The 24,599-nt window shown below is 41.7% G+C and overlaps 2 protein-coding genes across 3 annotated transcripts; one reads left to right on the top strand and one right to left on the bottom strand.

Moving 5' to 3' along the window:
- On the top strand, positions 1-19,196 carry LOC118424499 (fibropellin-1-like). The gene is made up of 20 exons (XM_035833077.1): positions 1-78; positions 426-634; positions 1,107-1,284; positions 2,174-2,290; positions 2,765-2,881; positions 5,103-5,222; positions 5,382-5,495; positions 5,919-6,056; positions 6,375-6,503; positions 6,972-7,085; positions 14,461-14,685; positions 15,137-15,500; positions 15,623-15,744; positions 15,861-16,025; positions 16,140-16,204; positions 16,358-16,468; positions 16,868-16,975; positions 17,769-17,931; positions 18,421-18,596; positions 19,023-19,196. Exons 1-19 carry the CDS (start codon positions 24-26, stop codon positions 18,594-18,596), a joined length of 2,790 nt encoding a protein of 929 aa, XP_035688970.1. The 5' UTR covers positions 1-23; the 3' UTR covers positions 19,023-19,196.
- On the bottom strand, positions 9,363-12,173 carry LOC118424500. Of its 2 annotated transcripts, none has more exons than XM_035833079.1 (2): positions 11,457-12,173; positions 9,363-11,329 (listed from the first exon to the last, which is right to left on the bottom strand). In XM_035833079.1, exon 2 carries the CDS (start codon positions 11,267-11,269, stop codon positions 10,058-10,060), a length of 1,212 nt encoding a protein of 403 aa, XP_035688972.1. In that variant the 5' UTR covers positions 11,270-11,329; positions 11,457-12,173; the 3' UTR covers positions 9,363-10,057. The 2 variants fall into 2 exon arrangements, with proteins under 2 accessions (XP_035688972.1, XP_035688971.1); XM_035833078.1 differs by having other exon boundaries at positions 11,525-12,173.
- Positions 19,197-24,599: the final 5,403 nt, after the last annotated feature.

Here is a 24,599-nt window from a genome sequence, read left to right as displayed (position 1 = left end):
ATTGGTCAACAAAATCTAGAAACATGGCGTGTCTCCATGTTATCTTGGTGACGTTTGCGCTGATGTTGGGTGGACCAGGTATGCATAATCATAACCGTTTTTAAGTATGGAAGCCGAAAATGTATTACCCTGCTCTATTAACCCTATTCAGGATTATACCGAGGCGGTAGGGCTTTTGAGCCCTGCGTCAACATTCATGTCGCATAACGCGAGAACGCTTAACGCTAGATACATGGCCACCAAATTTGGTACGTTTCCCTAAAGTTTTGCGACAAATTCACAGAGTTTCAAAATTTATACCCGAAGACCTCTAGCAGGCGCCTGTGAACGTCAATTTAAAAAGCAAAAGTTTATAAATAACATGTTTGTTTCCTTGTAATCAGTTTTTACTTTTTGTAATGATTATTCTAATATTTCATATTCAGGCTATGGAAATGCGTCTACTAGAGACCTAGACGGTTACCGTTACCGGACGTTCACAACTGAACGTAACTACGACCAGGCGCAGGCGACTTGTGTGTCATATGGTGGACATCTGGCACATATCAAAAGTTCCCGTCAGCAGAGTGTTCTCGCAAATATGGCAGCGGTAGACGGGGGTGAAAGCTACTGGATCGGTCTCACAGATAGACAGGTATTAGTATCTTTTAACCTTGTTTAAATGGTACCGCAGTTTTAATAAAAAGGAAATTGAATAATGTGTTTTATGGAGAGGGTTAGGCCATTTGCTATTAAATCACAAACATTCGTCTATTCCGACTACCTACAGAAAATTGATACGACGTAAGGTAAAGCAATACATATCTATTTTCCAACTAATTCCTGCTAATTGCTTCCTGTATTGAAAATAACGTTAAGAATAATTTATGCCCATAGCAGCGTAAGATAAACTCCAAAATACATGCTGATATATAAATAACTGTTCAAAATTAACACATTCTAAATGTGGCATTACGAGTGGCAGATATGACGCCGATGTCACCCTTATTTTTCATGTTTGTGATCGTGAGTGTTCATAGAAAATAAGTGAACGTCAAATTGAAGTCACAGCTCGATCAGGACGGAATACGAAGTATGCAATTTTCTTTTAATGCTGTAAATTTTAGTCGGAGGGCGCTTGGCGTTGGACCGACGGAACACGTGCGTATTACACCAACTGGTCTCCGGAAAACCCAGACAATGGAGACGGAAATCAGGACTGTGCGAATTTGTGGAACAAATATGACTTCACACATTGGGACGATCTGCAGTGTGATTTTTGGATAAACTTTATCTGCCAGACAGGTATAGTTTACTTACATTTACAAAGTTTGTGGCAAGTATGACAACAAATACAAAAATATAATATTCATAACGATAGTGCTATTCAATTATCAGTGAACTTAACAGTCATCTAATGTTACTGTAAATGCATTGAAGGTCGAGGAGATTTAATTTCGCGGTAGCAGGAAAATGGACTTTTCGCGGTGGTTTTAATTTCGCGGTAACACCATGCACTGTAGCCTCTTACTGTTATGGAAAAATGTTCGCGGTAGTTTTAAATTCGCGGTGAAGCGGCCGCCGCGAAAACCGCGAACATTAATCCACCGCGAAAGTTTCTGCATTTACAGATAAATAGCTAACAGCAAACGACCATAAGAAAAATTGAATAAGAAACTGACGATTACAATGCTTAGCGCAGGATAAGCACGGTAACTTCATGGGTTTGGAACTACTGCCTGAAAAAGTATAGCAATATCAATATTGTAAAGTTTCGCGATTCTAAGTAATCACAAATAATTGCGACAATTGACTTTGCATTATAGGGCGGGCATTAGAGTTGAGTTGCGCAGTAGAAGCCACAAAATATGAAAACCATTATAGTACCACCTTGAAAATCCACTTTGTCCTTGAAAATGTTGCTCAACCTTTCTTTTCCATTGCGAACAAAATTTGTTATTTTAGCAGTTTCCTTGGCGTGCGGAAGGAGTTTAGTTGTTGAACTTTTGCCATGCTCAATATGCCATTATCGGAACGGTTGTCATTGTGCTGCAAATGGCTGTTTTTTTTTTGTTTGCAGACGTTTAGATCCATATGCTGTATGAAATTTCGTTTAAGCTGCGTTGGTTTCCAAAATTATCTCAGACTATCTAATATGTTGGAGAGTAACGTTATCACTCCTTTTCCTTCTAAGACATCAACGAGTGCTCCAGTAACAACGGAGGATGTGACCACAACTGTGTGAACACTGACGGGAGCTACCGCTGTACATGTCGGAATGGATACCAGCAATCTGGATCAAGATGCATCGGTTCGTAAATATCGTGGATCAAATAATTTGTTTTTTCTTAATATCAAGATACTACGTGTTGCATTTAAACAATGGGATACATAGTTTATATTGATACATTCCAGTCATATTGATCAAATTCAAAAAAGTTCTACCAGCTTCTTAATTATCACACTTTGAAACGTTGTTAAAGAAATTATATCATGGCTTAGCAATGATTAATTATTTAGAACAAGTAACATCCTACAAATATCTGGGATTCATGTTTTATTCATATCTTAACTATAGTTACCATTTAGATATGATGCACAGTGAAGTATCCTAGCGTATTTCATTTGGTTTTACGTAGACGATTACGACCATATTTTGTACAAATGTCGCTAACATGCAAGGAATCTATATGCTGTATAAAATTGTGTTTTAGTTGGGAATTGGGATGGTTTCCCAAATTATCTATTATGCCGGGGAGTACCACTCTTTTCTTTACCTTCTTAGACATAAACGAGTGCTCCAGTAACAAAGGAGGATGTGACCACAACTGTGAGAACACTGTGGGGAGCTACGACTGTACCTGTCGGGATGGGTACCAGGAATCTGGATCAAGATGCATCGGTTCGTAAATATCGGGGATCAAATCATTTAAAGTTTTAAAAAATATCAAGATATCACATGTTACATTCTTTAAACAGTGGGATATATTGGTAGTTTATAATGATACATCACAGTAAAAATGATGAAATCCAAGCAATTTCTACCAGCTTCGTAATCCAAAAACTTTTTACACTTTATTATGAAATGATGTTGTCATGACTTAGCGAAATTGGTATTAATTGTCTAGAACAGGTAACATCTAACAAATATCTGGGAGTCATTCTTGATCCATGTCTTACCTTATAGTAACCATGCAGATATGATGCACAGTAAAGCATCCTAGCGAATTGGTTAGACGATTGTAACCATATTATTGTACAAATGTCGCTAACAATCTATATCAGGCCATCGTTTCACCAATACTGTGATACTGCGATGTCATCTAGGAAAATAACAGCTCAACACATAAACAACGCGTACGCCTACAGATTCTTCAAAACAGGATCATACCGAGGCGGGAACCTAGAGCTAAGGCCACAGCAAGTAAATTTTATGGGTGACATCATCTGAAGTCTGCAAAAATAGTGCAATAATTTCCAGACTTCTATATGGGGTTTTAGAATCGGAATCCTGTTTGATCTGACGTGATAGAACAGAACGGGCGTTCTATTGGGGGTCAACCGAGGTCAACCGCAGGCTGTTACCGTAAACACACAGAAAACGCGCTTATTTTCCCGGGTGCCGTGCGTCAGAAGAAAAACATTTTACAAATGTAAACCATTATCTGGCCAGCGTAGTTTTTCCTGCCGTTTAGTTTGGAACATGTGACATGTAACAAAGCTGCTTGCGTCATTATTGGTGACATTGAATATTACAACACTTGTTTTACGGTGGCATCAATTATCCTGTGTCCCTATCGGTGCAACTCGACATATGGCCAAACATGGTATTTAAATCGCTTTCAAAATGCGTGCAAATCAACTACTTCAGGACTTATTTTATCGACAACTAATATCTCCAGATTTGTGTCTTAGGGATTTTTGGAATAGGGAGGCAATTTTAAATTACGAGTCTTTGAGTGTGAAAAAAAAACCCTGTTTTTTCGACCTTATCTTAGCTGTAAAAATGTTTTAAGTAAAAGTTAAAAAAATCCCTAAGACAGAAAGTTTGATCTTGCAATCATTACGTATATGATATAAAAGATTTGGATTTTCAGTAAAATTTAGGACCAATCTAAATATGATATTTGTTTTTTTTTCTCCACCAAACACCCTTTCTAAATCAACCAACTAGGCAGATTTCAGGAAACATTGAGACAAAACTGCCAGTTTTCATTTAATCTCGACGAGGCATGTGCGAGGGGTTGCTTATCTAACTATCATGATCTGTTCGATGATGTTCCAGTCACTGTCGTATACGTGGCGCGTGTGTGGGAGCCCCGGTAACCCGATACTCTACGTTCGAATGGAAACTTTTGGGCCAAATTTGACCATCATGAAAACAAGATGGTTACATTTTCAAAAATAGGCGCCATAAAGTTGTGATGATTGTTTTTAAAAGAATTAACGGGACCAAAATGGTATCAGAGCCAACAAGGCATTTATTCTTGGATTTAAGCACATGTACTGGTGTGGTAAAAATGACACTAGTGTGGTAGACTGGCATCACCAACATACCCGGTAGTTGGTAACCACACTCATAGCTTTCATATTGGTGTCACTTTTACAACTATCCAATAAGTTTCATTACTACAACTACAGTCCTGGGTACCTGGCAAGTGTCACTTCTACAAGTACAATTATTAGGCTACAACACAATATATTTGCTCATTTTGGTACTTTCTCGTCCTGTTGACCACCCCTGCAGAAGAAAAAAGCGAAAATTAATGCGCGCGCTAATGTCATCCATATAATTTACTTGCTGTGGCCTAACGTCGAAAAACTGCATCGTACACTACGATGATAATATCTACAGGACCAGAGAACTCAACACTTGTGCATTATGGTGTACAAATGTTTACATGGAATTATTTAGCACTTAGCTATCTACTCCATACTCTGAACTTTAACAGTCAAATACACGGTTATAACACCAGGCAGGCTCATCAGTAACAAAGATCAAAGTATACATCTCGAACAGGCCAACGGACAATTGCCTTCAGAGCGGTCTCTATTCACAACTCCAAATATCAGACACGTTTATTCTATTCTCTAATATGATGAAATGTTTTCGACCATTGCAGATGTGAATGAATGCCACAACAACAACGGAGGCTGCAGTCACAACTGTGAGAACGATGTAGGGAGCTACCATTGTACCTGTCGGGATGGATACCAGCTGTCTGGCTCAACTAATTGCACTGGTATGTTATAACAGAAAATTATTATGTAGAATACATATTTTGCCCTTTTATTTTGCAACTATGTTTTCGTTATCATAACTAAGATTTAACTAAGAATTTTTGATAATTTTAGTCTACATTTTTCAACTTACATTTATTGTATGAATTTTTCTGTGTCAGACATCGACGAATGTGCCAGTGACCCGTGTCGCAATGAAGGAACCTGCCAGGACCTGATAAATAAGTACAGATGTGACTGTTCACCAGGATGGACCGGTGTCACATGCGAAGCAGGTAAAATTAAAAGTTTTTATTAGTTCGTAGTTCAAAATAGACACGTCTTTTCACCAGATTACATATCTGTCGTAATTGGCCACATAACGTAACATGTTAGTGTCGTTTATTACATTGTATTCATTTACGTTTCGGTCTATCAATTAATCAACTAAACAGCTTAAACTGCTCTTTTCGGTTCCCTACTTGCCAGAGATTTAAACAGCAGAAAAACGACAGAACACATTTAAAGAGCTGATTTGGATAAAAGAGGCTAACCACACCATTTTTGTACCATTGACAACATATTCTTATTATATTTACTTTATGTTTCGATCTGTTTTCAAGCATTCTAGGTACAATAGATTGTGAATAAAAGAGATTAGAAGACAGGCCGTAAACTTTAATATGTTGACCAGCTTACTATCGATTGTTCCATTCCAGATGTGAATGAATGCGACGCCAATAACGGACAGGGCTCTTGCGACCCTAATAACGGCATCTGCCAGAATTCTCCAGGAAGCTACAAATGCTGGTGCAAGGTTGGATTCGACCTAAAGGAAGACCAGCACGGGTGCAAAGGTCTGTTATGCCTTGTACACCGAAGAATTTTGTTCGAAACATTTGTAGATATTACGAACAAAATTCTTCTGCTAAAACCTTTTTTAAGTTATTGATATCATCATATCTGTAAACGTTGGTTATCCTCTTCTTTAATACCTTGCACCTAAAATGCATTAAATTTTTTTTTAGATCGAGTGACATGCATTCTACTTGTATTGCTGAAATCTCTTTAGCTAGCACTAGAAAACTATATGCATGTGATTCATTCCTTTTTTTTCCTATTTTTATCTTCAAATCACGTGCACAGTCTCGAAATATATTTTGTTGTCTTAACAGATACTGACGAGTGTCTGGACAACGATGGAAGAGGCCCGTGTGATCACATCTGTACGGACATGTTTGGGAGTTACCGCTGTTCTTGTAGAGACGGATACAGCACAGGGTCTGATGGCTTCTCATGTGTTGGTAAGTATGTACGTTTACAAATCGTCCCGGTCACAAAAACCGCACTATTTGCCAACATTTACGCCCCGTCAGCGTTATCGACGTGTTCAAATGGAGATTTTCAGCCGAAACATTACCTATATTATTGTCGATCACCATGGGCTTTGGGTTATTATTAGCAGCTTGAGCGGTCATTGTTATAACATTTAGTTCTCGGCGAAGATTTTTGTTTAAAGTTTATTCGGAGCTCGCCGTAGCAACGGCTAACACTTTGCCAATCAGAATTGGGTGGTAATCGATTTATAAATATCTTTTTTTTATCTAAGGGGTCGCCCAACCGTTTTTGAGATCACGTGAGCTTTGCTTTTGCATCCAACATACCAGGATGATACAATAACGTGATTACATATTTTAGTACTTACTAAATTTTATGAAATTTGCATCATGGTTTCGGTGGTAATGTTCCCTTTATATCCTCTATACCTCTAGATAACGATGACTGCAGATCCTACCCTTGTGAAAATGGAGCGACCTGCCTTGATGGAGGCGGAAACTACACTTGCCAATGCCTGAGTGGATTCAAAGGCGACAACTGTGAATTCGGTAAGGTATAACATAACATACGTAGCCAAGCTTGTATATCCTAACAATTTGCATTGGATTTTTTTCGGCTGATATATCAATGGTTTATTCAAACATACATATACATACATACATGGACATACTAAAACAACGTTGCAGCCTTTCATACAATGCTGTAAAACTGGCTGAATTAAGTTAGTTTTAGTCTTAAAAGCATCTTAGTATATACAATATAACATATTTAACAATAATTGCTGCACACAAAGGCTTACATGAGCAGTAATCAAGGTTCCATGTAGTAGTCATGTGACTATAAACAGGCTATAAATCAGTATTTAAGAGTGTGGACAAGTATGGAATAGCACTGTTTCTGTACCTATCATGTCTGGCAAAGGGTATGCTAAGCTCAAGCCCTCGTTTTAAGTCTCTGTTGTGAACTTCATTACGGGTAGCTGGCAACCAGCTTCGAAAAGTGGGTGAATTAAACATGGATTTCGCGAACTTAAGACATAGAAATTCTCTTCTTGCTTTTAAAGTGTTCATATTTAGCCTACATAGAGCTTCGGTATAACAAATATATTCGCTGCCCAGAATGATTCTTAGCGCACGCTTTTGTATGCGTTCTAACGCATCCGATTGTTGACATGTTAAACCTGGATGCCATACTGGGGCCGCATATTCCATGATAGGTCGGACATATAATAGGTAAATCTCACAGAGATCTTCAGTGCAGACACCAAAGCGTTTTAGTTTTTTAAGCAAAAAAAGGCGACAGCTTCCTTTTTTTATAATGACGTTAGTATGTTTTCCCCATTTCAAGTCCGCAGACATCCAGATACCTAGTATACAGGCATCTTCAGTGTACTCTAAGGCTTTGCCATTCAGTAATAACACAGGGGGTAGAGGGGGATCCTTCATGAAGGAAATACACATTAATTTGCACTTATCATCGTTCAATGTCATACGGTTTTCGGATGACCATGTATCTAGTTGGTTAATTGTTGTCTGCATTGAGCTCTCTTCACTGAATAATCTACTCTCTTTTAACGACAGATCATCAACATACTTCCATCTATCCAGAAAAAATTGCATTGCATCATTCACATATACTAGAAACAGGATCGGCCCTAGTTTTGTCCCCTGTGGGACACCAGAGGCAATTTTTTCCCAACCGGAAATAACGCCTCGGTACCGGACACATTGTGTACGCTCAGTCAGAAAATCACAAAGCCATGGTAAAATACAAGTACGCACACCACATGTTAACAATTTACGGATTAAGATAGTATGATCAATTCTATCAAACGCTTTGCTAAAATCAGTCAGCAAAACAGTGTGGATGCTTTTAGGGGTCTCAGCACCGCGAAGAATTGAATCAATCATACTAATCAAGTAGTGGACAGATGAGCGCCCTTTTCTACTGCCATATTGATTTGGATCCAGAATTTTGTCAATGTCTTGGAAAATCCATTTTGAAATGAACGATTCAAACGTTTTCATAAAAACAGAAGTAAGTGATATTGGTCTTAGATGCTCTACTGACGCCGGGACTTTCTTTGGAATTGGAGCAATAATGGCTTCTTTCCATTGTTTGGGAACACGTCCCTCTTCCAATGAGCAGTTGAAAATATGGGTAAGAATTTCACGAAATTCGACAGCAAATGTTTTGACAATTTTCGGGGAAATGTTATCAGGGTCGCAACTTTTCCTGGCATCAAGGCGCTTCAAGATTTCATGAACCTCATATGAATGTATATGCGGAGGTCTAGAAGGAGAAGGCAGGTAAGATGGCAATGATTCAAGGTCAAGGCATGGAAGTTCGTTAACGATGTCAGAAAAGTGATGGTTGATCACATTGGCAATATCGCTGTCAGTCAGAGGAGTGCTGCTGGGCACAGACACTGATACACTCCGCTTGGAATTTAGTATGTTGCGTAGACACGCGTGCCACCTGGCCGGATTCTCCTTCTTTAACACTTGGATCTTACAAACATAATATCTTTTCCTTGCCTTAATACACAGTCGATTTACCCTGTTTCTTAGCTTTCTATACAATGCCATATTGCCAGAGTGAAAAGCTTGCTGTCTCTTCTTAATAAGTGATTTGATATGGGGAGTAATCCATTCCTTATCAGTATTATGTTTAACGACAGATTTCATAGGGAAATGATGGTCTATTCTACTTTGGAGAGTTTTATAGAAAATATTAGCTTTAGTTTGGATGTCGTGGGCATCAAAAACTTCAATCCACGGGTGGGAGTAAATCCACCGTCCAAAAGAGCGGACCTCGTAGTCCTTAAAAGGGCGAATTTTTGACCTCGTTTTCGTATTGATAGCTTTGTAGTCACTGGGAAACCATAACACAGTATTGTGGTCGCTCATTCCTAAGGGCTCCTCAATCCTAGGAATTTGGTAAAATGGCTTCAAATTGGTAATAATTAAATCAAGAATGGCTTCTCCCCTAGTAGGCTGTCTGACCAGCTGTTTTAGCTGGGCTCCATTAAGAATATTGCTAATATCACATCTATTAAAATCTCCTAAAACACAAATTCCTGCAAGTGGGTACCTAGTATTAATCTTATCAATGCTATCAATAATGTGTCTACGTAACAATTCTTGGCTGGGTGACGCCGGAGGATTATAAACAGCACAAATGGCAATATTTGCAATGGAACGTGGTAGCCAAAAGGGCTTAGCCCATACCCACAGACATTCAAGTTCTGTAGGTATTTCTATGAAGTCTATGATCTCAGCATGTATGGAATCATTAACATATATAGCAACACCCCCACCACGGCTTTCCTTACGACATATAGAGAAAAGGTTAAAGCCATCAATATGTGTACATTCCGAAGGGTGTTCATGAGTAAACCAAGTTTCAGAAATTACGGCTATATCAATCCCATAACTATTCAAAGAATCAGACAAATCATCCATCTTATTCAACAATGATCGAGCATTACTAAGCAAAAAAGATGGAAGACTTCTAGTACTTAGTCCCACATTGTCTCGGCCAGTCTCAGCAGCCGTGTCTGCTCTGCCGTGCGGACCTTCCATCTGCTGCTGGGGGCTCCCCGTCCTCGAAAATCCACCGATGCTGTAGTCCTCGTGGCGTCGGAGTAAGACGTTCCAAGGCGGACTCTGGGTTGGTTCTCGCCCCTGATGAAACTAATCAGGTTTCTGGCCAGCTGAATAGTTCCCTGACTGTTCAGGTGTACACCATCATGGCATATGTAGTAGGGTCCGATGTTACTATTGTCATTGAAATTCCAGTCATTTGCCTTGCACATTCTTGCCAATCCCAGGTTGATCAGGTGAGTCCGTTCAGGGTCCGTGTCTGCCCGCGAGATAACACCGGATACCGCGATCCTCCGCACACCTGTGTCCTGTAGAGTTGACGACAGGTTGCGTGTTTTCTCAATAATCACTTGAACGGAGTCACTACTGTTGTTGGTACCAGCGTGTAGGATAACAGTGTCGGGAGTTTCAGACGACACAATTCTGCTAGACGGGGACATCAGCTGTTCAACACGAGCACCGCGGTGTGTGAAGCATTTCACATTCCTGTTCTTAGACATTTTGCTCGGCTTGAGACCTTTGATCATAGAATCTCCAATGATCACAGTTTTCTTCGGTGCCTTGGTCTTGTAGAATTGTCGTTGTTGTTGTTTCCTATATGACGCAATCTGGTTATGTTCATCGGCTGGGCTTGCGTCACATTCTTCCGAGGGCGTTTCCTGTTCACCGTCGGTGCAATCTAGCAGTGAGAATCTGTTAGATGTTATGAAAGTTTCCTCAGTAGCACTCCGCTTGTCCTGTCGCCGTGGTGCTTGGCCTCCCTTCACCTGTCGCCATTCAGAGGATCTATCTCCATCGATCTTCTCGTCAGTAAGTACCTGGATGACTTTTAGAAGAGAGGCTTTTTCATCTCGGAGCCTCTGAACCTCCCGAGTCAGATCATCCTGGAAGTCACTTTCATTCCGTCCGTTTGCAGGTGCTAGGTCTTCAAGCTTCTTTAACCTCTCAGCTAGACTCTTAACGGTCTCTGGGAGAATTCTACACGGCCCACATATACATCGCAGGTGAATGGAATGCGGTTCGCATATCTGCGACAGGTGGTTTGATTCGGAACTGTTTGTTGTTCCACAGAGAAAACAAACATTGGGAGGAGCTGGATCTGGGTCATCCTCGGGTATGACAATCATATCGGGTGCCTTCCTCGTTGACGATGTAGAATCTTCACTATCATGTGTCAGACCGGTATCCTGGCAGGGACGTATACAGTCCTTCAGTTCTTTGCTGACTTCACCAGAATTTGTGAAATTAAACAACGCAATGATGTCTTTAATGAGGGTAAAACGCTGGAAAGTGTTCTTGTTGCGCCTCACTAACCTGCCATCAGAAAGGTCATCAGGTTTGCTAGGAAGTCGATCGATGCTGTCAAATAACTCCTGGCGTACCTGCTTCAATGCTTCCAGGGTGTGGGAGGCATTGTCTGTTGCAATTTCGGCGATCCGATCTGCCTGCCAGGGTGGATTGTCCTGGTGACTTTCAAACTGCGACAGTCTGTCCAGGATTTTGTCTTTCAAGCTGCTTACAAGTCCAAGGGCTGCCATCGCTGCGTTACTACGTTCACGATCTTCCGGCGTCCTTCCTTCCTTCCTTCCTTCCGTTGCGTCAGTTATGGGAGGGCTCCTCCTCAAGACTTCAGACGCTGTACAGGATCGGCTCAAGGTGTTGCAACATACAATAAAGGACAATAAAAAGAATCAGGACAAACGAATGAATAGATCGCGATTGGTTGAGAAAATCGCAAAGTGCAAAATCGACGCTAGTCGGCTGGCCTTTGTTTACACTGATACCGTGAGTAGACAAAGGGAAGCCTGCTTGCCCTCCCCAGCTGCCGGTGTCGTCGCTATAACCTCGAAAATTTCGTACAAGGACGAACGAAATTCACACAAAACAGCGATCGGGATGTTCCACAACTATAACAACGCAAGTTAGATAGTTGATGACGATAGGATGACTTAGTTGTTACAAAATATGGGCAGTTTTACGAAGATTTCTCGAGAGCGAGTTCACGACATGACCAGCTTCGAGAAGCGCCACCTACCGACCAGAAGCGCCACCTACTGATGTTTTGTATTCTGGCTTACCATACATGATCTTTGGAATATATTGTGCTTGGCAAAATTAAAGCTATGTATATTGCCAAATACTCTAAAGCATAGAGATTCTTACACTAAAGGATACTCATTCGTCTTTGGAATAATAACCTAGTTCTCTTTCGGACCCTGTCTTGTGCTGTCTTTCACCATGCGATTCACTAGTCTTTTAGGTCACTTATTACTGTACAATGATATTCCGTTTAGTGCAATATTCTAAAATCCATTCCGAAAAGCTTTTGATTCGGTATGGCGAAACGGACTATTCTATAAAATTTTATCTCTAGGGATAGGAGGTAACTTTTTTAGACTTATAAAATCAATGTATCAAAACATAGGATATTGCGTTAAAACCCCAAACGGCATGTCACCATACTTCCAGTCATTCTGCGGGGAAAGATCAAGGTTGTAACATAAGTCCCCTCCTTTTTAACCTTTATATTAACGATTTCCCTGCCCTATTAAATCCAATATCTTGTGACTCCCTATTCTTAAAAGATACTCCTGTAAATAGCATATTTTGGGCTGATGATCTTGTACTTGTATCGAAATTAGAATCAGGCCTAAAAGAAAGCTTGAGGGCACTGGACCAATTTTGCTCTCTGTGGAAATTATCAATCAATAAGAACAAAACAAAAGTAATGATCTTCTCCAAAAATGGGCGGACAGTCAATAACAAACAGTCACCTTTCACATCTCAGGGTTAAACTATAGAGATAACAAACTTTTATACCTACCTAGGAGTGGACATAAGACCTTCAGGATCTTTTAGTCGAGCCATAAAACAGTTAAGAATGAAAGCACTATGGGCCTCGTTCAAATTGAAATCATTCTTATCATCTAATTCCAACCCCTCGATTTCCCTAGCTATTGATCTGTTTAACAGTCTGGTTAAACCCATCCTACTTTATTGTAGTGAGCTCACTGGAATAAATGCACAATGCAGAGATCTAATATTCAAAGGCATTCCGGAATGTCAAAATGAAACGACTAGAGCATCCGTCCGATATTGGGATCAGAAGTTGATATACTTAGAGTCTATCGTCTGGGAAATATATCAGAAGCCTCGACTATTTATATTCGTCCCATTCTTGTCCGATTCAAGAAATACAGTGACAAACCGAACGTGATATACCAGTCAGACACTTTGTTTAGGAACCAGAATATAACAATAGAACAACCAAAAATCTCATATGAAATACCTGACTTAGAATACGTACTCTTAAATTTCTGCAAAATTTTACTTCATGTACCGAAAAGCTCTGTCAATGCCGCCGTAAGAGGTGAATTAGGAGTATTTCCTTTATCCGTTGACAGTCAAACACATCTGATTAAATACTCGTTAAGATTGCACACTCTACCAAATGATAGGATTGTTAAAAAGGCTTACGACACTTCAGTCGAAGAACATGACTTGGCTACTCACGTTCAGGACATTTTATGCAGACATGGGTTCCAAAATGTTTGGCTCAATCCCGCTGTTAATGCCAAACACTTTGGGAACATATTCAAAGAGCGTCTAAAAGACACGTTTCTTTCTGGCTGGAGGGAACAGCTCAAAAGCACCAACAAACTAAAAACATATTCGAAAGTCAAAAAAACACTTTGGTATGGAAGAATATCTCAAATCAATTCATAATAGACCATTTAGATACAGCATTACAAAACTAAGAATAGGTGCACATTGTTTAGAAATTGAAAAAGGTCGTCACCGAAACACACCAGCCACTCAGAGACTGTGTCCTACATGTCATGAAAATATAGAAGATGAATTCGACTTTGTTATGAAATGTCCTACCTACAGTAAAGAGAGAGAAACATTGTTTAAGAATATTAGAACCAAAACACACATCTCTCTTGTTGGTACAGAAAGCGATATTTTCCATGTATTGCTCTCATGTTCAACTCATATATCCGTCTACGTAGGCCAGTTTCTTTATAATGTATTCCAAATGCGAGACCAGATTAATCATACATAACTGTACTTTTACTCGATAATGTTTTGTTGTTGCTTTGTATGTAGCCTCTTAGTACTATTGTCTGTATAGCTATTAGTTGTTATTAATTGCCATACATTGTACCCTATGCGATTGTTGAGCAATAAAATTCATTCATTCATTCATTCATTCATTCATTCATTCATTCATTCATTCATTCATTCATTCATTCATTCATTCATTCATTCATTCATTCATTCATTCATTCATTCATTCATTCATTCATTCCCTCAGCCCCATGCAGTGAGGACTTCCCACCACCTGAGCACGGCTCCGCCACCTGTGCTGCTACCACCAGCGGCGGGCAGTTCTGCACAGTCGCCTGCGAATCCCAACACGAGTTCGCCTGCACACCTGCTGACGGTTACAGCTGCGACCTGGCGGGTCAGTGGCATGAGCTGGGCCGGACAACATGTCCCGATAGGCTGACGGAAAACGCACCCTGGCCGGACTGTTCGAGTAAGTAACGTGTTTATCATTTACGATTCATTCAAAACACTTTGTCAGTGTTTCGTTCTGTCATCAGTTGATAAAAAAACACAATATCTCTAACTCTTACACAGGCATAATAGATTGAATTTATTCATAGATATAACTATCAGCCCCTTAATTGTAGAGGTGATATGATAAATTGAAAGGCTCATCTTCGATTATCTGTGAGCGTAACATATCGTAAAGGGTATCACATAGGTCGTGCAATCGTCGTACGATTTTCATGCCATAGGATTTCTAAGCAGGCTGTGACAGAACCAACCACATACATGGAAACAAAACAGTATTACGTGTACTAAGAAAGTTAAAATTGGCAGAGGATGTACATTTTTGTTCTCCGAAATGCCCGAATTTAGCGATCGTACGACGATCGCACGACCTGTGACCGCGTCCTAATGTGGTTTTCTTGTTTCTCTAGGGTCACATTACACAGGATACCCTCGACAAAAGAGTGAGGTGGATTTCTATTTCGACGGAGACTGCCAAAGCAACAATGCCAACATCATACAGATGTTCGAGCGCCTGTTCAACACACTTGATGGAGCAGCAACCTCGGGATCAGGAACGTGCAACATTGAGAACGTCAACGTGGCATGTGGCAGCACTACGCGGTCTGTAGCATACCCCAGATCTGGCCCTGGTTTTGTTGTGCAGTTTGACATCGTCGCCGTCAGCACCCTGCCAGCTGACCAGATCACGGCTGTGGATCAGGGCGATCTCATGTTTCTTCTCGGAGGCACTGCCTACGAGATTGAAGACAAAATCTACTCTGGAGAATTCTTGTATGTGAATCAAATTCTAACAACCATATCTTTAACAACAGTATCTGGTACATTTTTCACTTTACTCTAGCGACAGAAATTCTACACTCTGTACATTAAAGGCACGATACCTTGTGTTTCAGCATGACCATAGACGGCAGACGTGCAGAAGGCTTGTATTTTGCAATGACGGCCCCACCAGCATTCGAAGCTGACTGCCAAGACGGGCAAATGACTGTGATTGAGAACTTCTCCGCTTACTGCCGTAAGTATAGCTAAATTCCAATACATTATTTAACTACAGTTGTCATCGTACATGTTCGAATAGAACTATTTCGATAACCTAATCGATACCTTATTTGTATTTCCTGTCGATTCAAGTGGAATGTCCCAAAGGGACATTCAAACCGGCTGACAACACATCCTGTGTGAAGTGTGACTACCAGGAGTACCAGGACGAGGAAGGACAGTCTTCCTGCAAGTTTTGTCCTGCTGGAACAAACGCCGTCTTCAGAGGAGCGAAGGACATCGCAGACTGCACAGCCCGTAAGTTGTCAAATCCTAATTACATAAGAAAAATGTGAAATGAATAGAAGGGTATTCTCAATCAATGACACCAATATTTCAATGCGCTAGAATTATTATATTTTTCCTTTTCAGATTGTGTGGGAGATGAGTCACCTTGTGCCGACTGCCATCTTGTTAGTGGGAGCTTCCGCTGCAAGGTGTGTTATACTCTGTCAGAGACAATCTTTATGTAGCTAATGTCTTGCATCGTCGAGAAATCCTCATTAAAAGCTCTAGATAAATATCGTGATATAATATGATAAAATACTAGTAAATCTAATCATAAAAAATGCAATTCTACATTTCTCCAGTGTGCTAATGGATGGGTGGGCTCGAGTGATGGCCTGGTCTGTGGACGTGATGGTGACATGGACGGTTTCTCCGATGCCCCCATCTCATGTGGAAATGAGACATGCATCTTGGTAGGTACATTACCTTCTTTTAGCTGTTCCTGTGTGGAAGCTACATAAAGAAAAAATGCTAGAGGCAATAAGATAGCGATTAAGCCATCCACTGAGTTAGTTTAACCAGGCCAGGAATAATACAGGCTTTTCATTTGACGTCATCTGCGCCATTTTAGATTACAGCGTACGTTTGTTAACCACACCAAGATGCTACTGCTTGATTCAATTAACCACCAACATGGTCGTCGTAGGATTCGTTTGATAATTAGTGTGACGTCAATGAAAAGCCTGTATACCTTGCACTGTTGCAGTGTGGTTATATCGGGGTTTAAGTTACACGGAAATATGCATATATAGTTTTCATTTTATGGCTTTAGCAAGGAACAAAAGTTGATATTGTTTTTATATTTTGTCCAGGACAACTGCCCAGGAGAGCACAACCCTGACCAATTGGACATGGACAATGATGGGAAGGGAGACGTGTGTGATGATGACATAGACGGCGATGGTGTTTCGAACGACCAGGTAACTTCTAGTACAGCGAATATGACTTCTTTCTCTTGGTTATTCACTGCATGATTTCTATAAAGACATTATCATCGAACGGGTTACTTGCCGATATGGCTAAATCCATTACATCCTCATCATTTTGGTTGTGCTTTGTTACCTCCATGAAAAACGGAGGTATAATTTTGGTGTGTGTGTGTTTGTGTGTTTGTGTTGTCTAGAACCTCTGGATGGATTTTAATGATATTTGGTATGTGGGTAGGTGTCGGAAAGATGAAAGTCTTAGTCGATTTTGGCCCCCTGTTGTGTCGGCTTGATAATACAGCAGAACCTCGACTAATTTGTTTGTATCATTCGGCCTGGACATGCTATGGTCTTGATTTGTTTAGAGGCAGATAGCTTGTGCTGTACGGAAGAAGTGATGAATGTTTGGGCACACTAGCAGCTTGCTCTAGAACTGCAAGGTCAAAATCTTCTAGCTAGCATAACGGAGTTTAGTAAAGATGACATTTAGCATGCAGGTATCTTTGGCAGAGATGTATATAATGAGGTGCAAATTATGCAAATGTGGATTTAATTATGCATGGCTTATGCAGATGTAAAAGTCATTTTAATAGTCAGAATATTTCATGGAGGTCTCTGCACTCTTGTTTCTTTATAATTCAACCTCACTGACGTTGACCCATTTGTGGCACAGGTTGTTGGCACATTTAGAATTCAGACCCCTACAAATTCTAGAGACGACGTAAATTCATAGTTGAAGACAAGTTTGAATATAGTTCTCACATGAAATGTGTTTCTACTATTCAAGGATAACTGCCCGATGGATCCCAACCCTGACCAGATCGACTCGGACGGTGATGGCATCGGAAGCCTGTGTGACAACTGTGTCTCTACACCCAACCCTGGCCAGGCCAACAGCGGTGACGGTGCAACAGGAGACGCCTGTAGGGCAGTGTTGGAAGAGGTCATCGGTGAGTTAAACTTGACAAGTATCTAACAAATAAAGTCAGAAAAAGCATTTGTAGCTTGTGTACAGTCCTCTGTAGCAGCCGATTGCTCAACTTAGTAAACAAAATTAGATGAGCCATCGGTTACTACAGGAACAGTACCCAGGCTATAAAGGTTTTGCTTGGATCTCGTGTTGTCTTTAATTCTGAAATACTCCATGATATCCTATTTATTAATACGATGATATGTCTGAAAGTGATGTTACTCTGCCTACTAAAGATGTGGAGAAACATCTTCTTACTATGTAAATGCATTTCAGTTAGCGGGGATTTAATTACGCGGTAGCGGGAAAAGGGACTGTTAGCGGTGGTTTTATGCTTGCTGTAACACCATGCACCATTGAAAAGTGTTCGCGGGGGTTTTAAGTTCGCGGTAAATCTGCAACGTGAAAACTGCGAACATTTGACCACCGCAAAAATTTCTGCATTTACAGTAATATTTCTTTTCCACAGCTAAGCTTTGCGAGAACCTGCCTGACGGATCGTTCCGCCCCCACCCGCACGACTGCTCCATGTACGTGCAGTGTCACCAGGCGGGACATGACGCTGTGTTCAACTGCCCTCCGGCCACCCGCTGGAGCCAGGAACTGCTCACCTGTGCCAGTTCGGATCAGGTCACTTGTGGCTAGGTACGGTGTAACAATGCATGTCAAAATGCACCTTTCAAAGCTTTTTAACAGTTGATTTAAAAGAAAGTAAAATCTATGTATGACCATTGGATCTATTGCAGTCAGAATTATTGAAATTACGTACAGGCATCATGGAAGATTGCTCTGTCCTGTTCTAGAGTTATAAACTGCCAGATAATCAATTTGATTTTTCTAGCATACATTATGCATGACGTAAAAGGCAATGTAGCAATAATATATGCATTATTTAGGTCTAACAGTTCGTTTAATGTAATATATGTCTGAAGAAGTTGTATAACGCCGAAGGATTATTATAATGACCATAAAAATACCATTTATTACGTTATCAAATAAAAGAAATAAACTTGAAGCCGCAAATCACAAGAAAACATCTGTTTTAACAACCATATGTCTGTTTTCTTACAGGAGCAGAGGCAACACCATCGACCAGCCGAAGCTGACTTAGGAGAGACGCTCTCTCCGATCATGGATCTTTTACGGCTTTCAAAAGAGCTACGCTATAGAGGAAACTAGTTATTCGCGCAAATTCTCCCTTGCTTGCTATTTCACTTGAATAAACAGTTGGCTACTAAAACTCAACTTGTCTACTTATGTCTTTATTGTGTTATGACACTAATTAGAGTGGTCCTATTTGTAAAACGTAGATATTTCAATGTTGCCAACACTCAGTTTGTGATAAGTACAAATATTAAGAAAGGAAATGGTTGCGAGACAATACGGCCAATTTTCCTCAATATCATTTTCCACACAAACATCATGGTGGACCATTTTGATATAGCACATGCTTAAGTTTTAAAATTTTAACCCTATTGGAGTAAAGAATATACATTTGTTGTCTAAAAAAATTCTTAAATAACGCTCAAAGCAGTGTATGCAAAACGGTGTGGTTTTTTATAAAGGGATAGAGAAATTCCATCTATACATTCTAGGACATCTGTTTTTATACCAGATCAGAGCACAGAAAAAAGGAAAATATAACATATGTTTTCTTTGGTTTAAAAAACAACTGAAGTAACTCATTGATTGTATACGAGAAAAAGTAAGAACAAAAACGTCCGAGCCATGTAGTTTGTAGCGCAGAGGTGCACTTTTCAAATTAAGGTCTTTGAAACTGCCCTAGACACAGTCTATATCAACCCACTGCCGATACGACTTCAAAAGATGGCTACCTTAACTTTATATTTCTTATAAGGTTAGGGCAATGTCCTTAAAATGGGAAGTTGACATAACTTTTAATGCATACTAAAATGCTTTATCAATTAATTAGAATGCATGCCTTTGCTATGTAGTCTGAAATGAGTCGGGTTTAGTATATTTACAGTTGAATTTCAATAAAATCAGTTTCTATTATCGTAGTCAGTACTTTCCCCATCTATACTAACGTCAGGGTAGCATTGCGTACAATACACTGCTCTTAAAAGTAAAACCAATAAAAAATGGATAATTTTCTGTCCCTATTATATGGATTCTGAAGTTCATAGATCATTCCCCAACAAAGATTTTAAAGCAACTGCATACTCATGGTTCTTATGCTTTAAGGTCCATGCTAACCCCATGGAACAATTAGTCATTTAGTTTATACATTGACATTTAGTGCTAATAAGTCTTCCGGATGATAAAGTTGAAGTTTGCATTTTAAAAAGCAGTTAAAATGATATCACTAAACTCATCTGCTTATAGAATTAGCAGTGTTTACACGCTCGAAAAGGGCCTCTTGGAGTTTAGAAAATTTAATGTATTATATACAAGTGTCAAAAACATGACAAATTAGAAATGATGGTTTTGCTTTTGACCAAATTTAACTATTTTCACTCCATAATCCTGATGAGAATATTAACTGTTTCAAAATTGAATAGGAAAAACCATCCCATGCGAGAATATCAACTTCAAGAGTTAATACTAGTACCGTACTGTAATCACACTTTTATTTCTTGATTACATGTAACACACACAACATGCTCCGGATTCACACATTAACAAGGAAGGCGCTGTTGTTCTACAAGAAAGAAAACAATTATGTCACAAACGGAAATTGTGTCGTATTTTTTTTCTACAGGCGCAACGTCTTGCGCGCCTAAATTTGGTGAAACGTACCTACAACAGACAACGGCGTGGTTATGATTTGTAGTTTTCCTGCTAATGCACACAAGGCAAGGATGGTTCCTGTACCTTCCTGTATCTTATATAGTTAGGTCCGTAGTGTGAAATTAAAAGAAAGTTTGGCGGTGTGCTATCAGAAGACTGGGCATTGTAAATAGTGCATTATTTAACAACGCGTGCTAGACTGAGCGCCCCTTAAAGTGTAAAGCGACAGGGATGTGCTAATAGCTACAAGGAGCTAGACTGTGGCTCAATGAGAAGGGGCTGCACGAGCAACCTCCATGGAAGATCTCCAAAGAGAAGTGAACTGGGCTGCTGTCACTCTGTTCAAAATAAAGTTGGATCAACTTAGCCCAAAAGTATTCTGGGATACGAATCAACCAATTAGAGATTCAGAAAAGTCACTACTTTGAAGGGCAATGACCCCTAATTGACGGCTGCGCAGAAGGTCCCCGGTGAGTCCCCACAGGATTGATTTTTAAAAGTATCAGAAGATGTGTTTTTCTTTGGAAATGTTGGCATCTTGGAGCTGTATTCTACAGGTAAGGGTTGTAGGTTTTTTATTATGTCGAAAAAAACAGACTTTTAAGCCTGTTTTGGGTGCCTGGAACACTAGAAAGAAGTTTGTTATGTAGCTGTCATTGTAGTGCCAGATGGGGTCAAAGGTCACCGAGTTGCGTTTGGATGCAAATCACCGGTCAGAAAGTTCCGAAAAGTTGAGAATGGACATTTTAGAAGCCGGGCTACCCTCTCAATGTTAGTTTTTCGAGAACGAAACGTCAGGTAGGTGACTTTTGATAGCTTCTATTTGCCATTAAATGCATTATAAGGATAGGGAAGACATGATTGGTGGTCACTGCTCTGAAAAGAATAACTTGCTCACCAGAAACCAAATTTGTACAGAAATTACTATTTAACTATGTTAATGTTATATCATATATTGCTGTCTGTCTAGTTCCATGTCTGTCTCGTTCCCTGTCTGTCTGGTCCCCTGTCTGTCTGCCTACCTGTCTGTCTGGTTCCCAGTCAGTCTGGCCCCCTGTCTGCCTGCCTCCCCTGTCTGTCTGTCTACATCCCTGACTGTCTGGTTTCCTGTCTCCATTCTTCCTGTCTGTCTGTTTTCCTGTCCGTCTGTTCCCTTGACTGTCTGCTCCCCTGTCTGTCTGCCTCCCTGTCTGTCTGCCTCTCTGTCTTTCTGCTTCACTGTCTATCTGCTCCCCTGTCTGCCCCCCCCCCCTCCCCCCCTGTCTGTCTTGGTCCCTGTCTGTCGGGATCCCTGTCTGTCTGCTCATGTGTTTGTCTGCTCTCCTGTCTTCCTGCATCCATATCTGTCTAGTTCCCTGTCTGCCTGCTTCCCTGATTGCAGTATTTCCGGTCGGCCTGCATCCCTGTTTGTCTGCTTTCCTGTCTGTCTACCTCCCTGTCTGTCTGGTTCCATGTCTGCCTGCTTCCCTGTTTGCCAGATTCCGTGTCTGTCTGCTCGCTGTCTGTCTGCTCCCTTGTCTGTCTGTTACCTTGCTTGTGTGCTCCTCTGTCTGCCTGTCTCCCTGTTTGTCTGCTCCCCAGTCTGCCTGGTTCCCTGTCTGCCTGATTCCCTGTCCTCCCTGTTTGCCTGGTTCCTTGTCTTTCTGCTCCCTAGTCTGCTTGTGTCCCTCTCTAATTCCTCTCCTATCTGTCTGCACCCATATCTGTCTGTTCTGCCTCCCTTCTCTGTCTGCTCCCCTGTTTGTCTGCTTCCCTGTCTGTTTGCTTTGTTATCTGTCTGCCTCGCTGTCTGTCTGCTTTCTGTCTGTCTGCTTCCCATGTCTGTGAGGAGCCCTCTCTGTCTGTTCCCTTGCCTGTCTGCCCAATGTCTGTCTTCCTCCCTGTCTGTCCAGCTGTCTATCTGCTTCCCTTTCTGTCTGCTTCTCTGTTTGCCGTCTTCTCTAAGTGTCTGCCTGCTTCCATGTCTGTCTTGTTGCCTGTATTTCGGCTTGCTGTCTGTCTGCTCCCTGTCTGTCTGCCTCCTTGTCTGTCCGCCTCCCTGTCTGTCTGCTACCTGTCTGTCTGCTTCCATGTCTGTCTGTCCGGTTTTCTGTCTCTATGCTTTTCCGTCTGTCTGGTCTCCTGTCTGCCTGCCTCCCTGTCTGTCTGCCTGCCTGTCTGCCTGCTTCCTTGTCTGTCTGGTCCCCTGTCTGTCTACTTCCCTGTCTGCCTGCTTCAATGTCTGTCTCGCTCCCTGTCTGCCTGCTAACCTTTTCCCATCTTCTTTGTCTGTTGTCTCCCTGTCTGTCTACCCCCATGTCTGTCTACCTGCATTTCAGCCTACTTCCCTGTTTGTCTGCTTCCATATCTGTCTACCTCACTGTCTGTCTGCCTGCCTGGCTGCTTCCCTCTTTGTCTGGTTCCTGTCTGTCTGCTTCCCCTGTCTGTGAGGATCCCTGTCTGTCTGTTCCCTTGCATGTCTGCCCACTGTCTGTCTACCTCCCCATCTGTCTGCTCAGTTGTCTGTCTGCTTCCCTTTCTGTCTGCTTCTCTGTTTGCCGTCTTCCCCGTCTGCCTGCTTCCATGTCTGTCTTGTTCCCTGTATTTTTGCCTCCCTGTTTGTCGTCTACCATGTCGGTATGGTTCCCTTTCTCTCTGGTTCCCCGTCTATCTGTTCCGCTGTCTGCCTGATTCCTTGTCCGTTTGCTTCCTTGTTTGCCGTCTTCCGTGTCAGCCTGATTCCACGTATGTCTGCCTCCCTGTCTGCCTGCGTCCAGTGAGACTGGTTCTCAGCCTGTCTGATTCCCTGTATTTATGCTCCACTGTCTGTCTGCTTAAATGTCTCTGTGGATCCCTGTCTGCCTGCTTCCCTGTCTGCCTTCTTCCTTGTCTGTCTGGTTCCCTGTCTGTCTGGTTCCCCTGTCTGCCTGCCTCCCTGTCTGTCTGCCTCCCTGTCTGTCTGCATCCCTGTCTGTCTGCCTCCCCTGTTTGTCTGAAACCCTGTTTGCCTGCTTTCATGTCTGTCTGACAGCCTGGTTCCCTGTCTGTCTGCTTCCCTGTTTCCTGTCTTTCCGAGGGTCTGTCTGCTTCCCTGTCTCTCTGGTTCCCTGTCTGTCTGTTCCATTGTCTGCTTGCTTTCCTGCCTGCCCGCTTTTCTGTCTGTCTGGTTCCCTGTTTCTTTGCTCCTCTGTCTGCCTGCTTCCCTGTCTGTCTGCTTCCCTAGTTTCTGTCTTCCCTGTAAACCTGATTCTCTGTCTGTCTGCCTCCCTTTCCACCTGCGTCCCTGTCTGTCTGGTTCCCTGTAGGTCTAATCCCCTGTGTGCCTGCTTCCCTGTCTGTCTGGTTCCCTGTCTGTCTACTTTCCTATCTGTCTGCCTCCTTGTCTGTCCTTGTTTTGCCGTCTTCCCTGTCAGCCAGATTCCACGTATGTCTGCCTGCCTGCTTCCCTGTCTGTCTGATTTCCTGTCTTTCTGCTCCCCTGCTTGGCTGCTTCCCTGTCTCTCTAGTTTCCTGTCTGTCTGTTCCCCTGTCTGCCTGCTTCGCTGTCTGTCTGGTTCCCTCATTGTCTGGCCCCCCTGTATGTCTGCCTCCCTGTCTGTCTTGTTCCCTCTCTTTTGCTCCCCTGTTTGTCTGCTACCCTGTCTGCCTGCTTTCATGTCTGTCTGGTTCCCTGTCTGCTCCCCTGTTTGCCGTCTTCCCTGCCTGTCTCGTCCCCTTGTCTGTTTCCCTGTCTGTCTACCTCCCTGTCTGCCTCCCTGTCTGTCTGCCTCCATGTCTGTCTGCACCCCTGTCTGCTGCACTGTCTGCCTGCTTTCTTTCTGCCTGCTTTCCTGTCTGTCCGCTCCATGTCTGTCTGGTTCCCTGTCTGTCTGTTTACCTGTTTGTCTACTTTCACGTCTGTTTCCATTTCCGTCTGCT

This window comes from Branchiostoma floridae, chromosome 10 (assembly GCF_000003815.2).
Source record: "Branchiostoma floridae strain S238N-H82 chromosome 10, Bfl_VNyyK, whole genome shotgun sequence".
Lineage (NCBI taxonomy): Eukaryota > Metazoa > Chordata > Leptocardii > Amphioxiformes > Branchiostomatidae > Branchiostoma > Branchiostoma floridae.
This window is presented reverse-complemented; position numbering and strand designations above follow the sequence as displayed.